Source organism: Piliocolobus tephrosceles, chromosome 21 (assembly GCF_002776525.5).
Source record: "Piliocolobus tephrosceles isolate RC106 chromosome 21, ASM277652v3, whole genome shotgun sequence".
NCBI lineage: Eukaryota > Metazoa > Chordata > Mammalia > Primates > Cercopithecidae > Piliocolobus > Piliocolobus tephrosceles.
The window spans coordinates 51,370,300-51,372,587 of record NC_045454.1 but is presented as its reverse complement, the minus strand read 5'-3'; the positions used below and the strand labels follow the sequence as shown (position 1 = coordinate 51,372,587).

Sequence of the window (2,288 nt, the reverse complement as noted above, 5' to 3'; positions counted from 1 at the left end):
CAAAAAAAAAAAAAAAAAAAAAAAAAATTTTGTGTTTTTAGTAGAGATGGGGTTTCACCACGTTGGCCAGGCTGGTCTCGAACCCCTGGCCTCAGGTGGTCTGCCTGCCTGATCCGCCCACCTTGGCCTCCCAAAGTGCTGAGATTACAGGTGTGAGCCACCACATCTGGCCAGATTACACTTATTCACTCAGCAAACACTTTATTGGACAGCTATTCTGCACCCATTCCCACTGCCCAGTATCAAGCTCCTGCCTGCCCTTGGGGAGCTCTCAACCCCGGTGGGGGACATGGACACATTGACCAGTTACAGGCACAAGGCTTGGGGCCTAGGGGCACGATGGGGGGATGCACAGACACTTCGGGGGCAGTGGACACATCCTAGAGGCATCACTAAGGCTTCTGAGGAGGTGACAGTTGCAGTCTCTGTCAACTGAAAGGAGGCCTGGGTACCGTCATGGGGACTCAGCAGGTCCCTGGCCCTGGCACACCACCACCTCTCTCCCGCAGGAGCCGTCACTCTGCTAAGCCTGTATCTGCTGTTCGGCTACGGAGCGTCTCTGCTGTGCAATCTCATCGGATTTGTGTACCCCGCATATGCCTCGTGAGTGCATGGCTGGCTGCCCACGTTGGGGGGTCTGAGGGCTCCCGGGCAGCCCCTGACCCTGCTGCGCCTCCATGCAGAATCAAAGCTATCGAGAGCCCAAGCAAGGACGACGACACTGTGTGGCTCACCTACTGGGTGGTGTACGCCCTGTTCGGGCTGGCCGAGTTCTTCAGCGATCTACTCCTGTCCTGGTTCCCTTTCTACTACGTGGGCAAGGTGGGCCCTGCCAGGGCGGGTGCAGCCGTGGAGCGCATGGGGCTTGGGGATTCCTGGGAGGTGTTGGGGCCAGGAGGTCAGGGGGAAAGAATACCAGGAGATGGGGGATGTGAGAGGAAGACTCAGTCCCTTCCCTGGGGAAACGGGCCCTGTCCAGGGGCTGATGGTGGAGGGCCCACCCTGAAGGGTGTCTGATGGTGGAGACCCAAGCCTGCTCCAATAGGATGTCTGATGGTGGAGGGCCCACCCTGAAGGGTATCTGATGGTGGAGGGCCCACCCTAAAGGATGTCTGATGGTGGAGGGCTCACCCTACAGGATGTCTGATGGTGGAGGGCCCACCCTGAAGGGTGTCTGATGGTGGAGACCCAAGCCTGCTCCAATAGGATGTCTGATGGTGGAGGACTCACCCTAAAGGATATCTGATGGTGGAGGGTTCACCCTAAGGGATGTCTGATGGTGGAGGGTCCACCCTACAGGATGTCTGATGGTGGAGGGCTCACCCTAAAGGGTGTCTGATGGTGGTGACCCAGGCCTGTCCCAATAGGATGTCTGATGGTGGAGGGCTCACCCTAAAGGGTGTCTGATGGCGAAAACCCAGGCCCATCCCAATAGGATGTCTGATGGTGGAGGGCCCCCCCAAAGGGTGTCTGATGGTGGAGACCCAGTTCCTGTCCAGGGTGGGCATCTGGTGGAGTAGTGCAGCCTCTCTCCCCTCCAGGGGCACAGAGCTGGGTGGGGCTGTGTATAACTCCTGCCCTGCCCTGCAGTGCGCCTTCCTGTTGTTCTGCATGGCTCCCAGGCCCTGGAACGGGGCTCTCATGCTGTATCAGCGCGTCGTGCGCCCGCTATTCCTAAGGCACCACGGGGCCGTGGACAGAATGGTGAACAACCTCAGCGGGCGAGCCCTGGACGCGGCAGCCGGAATAACCAGGAACGGTGGGTGCTTGCAGGCGCCCGGCTGCCTCTGACCGTCTCCTGGATCTAGACCTGTCTCCACCTTGCCTTCCTTTCTGACTTTGACCGCCCACTGTCTGGCATCTTGGCCGCCCCCTCTCACTGTCCACCTCTCTCTCTCACGCTTCCGGGAACCAGTCTTGCAGGCCTTGGCCCGTAGCCGGGCAGGAGTCACCCCAGCGGCTGTGGCCGGGCCCTCCACTCCCCTGGAAGCTGACCGTACGTAACCCGTGGGGAGGTAGGAGCTGTATGTGCATGTGTGTGTGCATGTGTTTGAGCGTATGTTTGCTGCTGCACATGTGTTATTGTGCGTGCATGTTTTGTCATGTGCATGAGGATACATGTGTGTGCATGGCTCAAGCGTATGTTTGGTGTTTCCATGTGTGTATGAGTGAGCAAGGGAGTGAGCATGGTTTCTCACGTGTGCATGTGTGTGTGCGGGCATGCGTGTGCGACGTGTGCATGTGTGCGACCACGTGTGCATGCGTGTGCACGTGCATGTGTGTGACCA

The 2,288-nt window shown here is 58.7% G+C and overlaps 1 protein-coding gene across 1 annotated transcript in view; it reads left to right on the top strand.

Moving 5' to 3' along the window:
• REEP6 (receptor accessory protein 6) overlaps positions 1-2,288 on the top strand; it is an 8,431-nt gene that overhangs the window by 5,035 nt on the left and 1,108 nt on the right. The window contains exons 2-4 of the mRNA XM_026457282.1: positions 510-603; positions 684-822; positions 1,591-1,759. Of these exons, the coding sequence (XP_026313067.1) occupies positions 510-603; positions 684-822; positions 1,591-1,759 (402 nt within the window). The remainder of the gene's footprint in view (positions 1-509; positions 604-683; positions 823-1,590; positions 1,760-2,288) is intronic.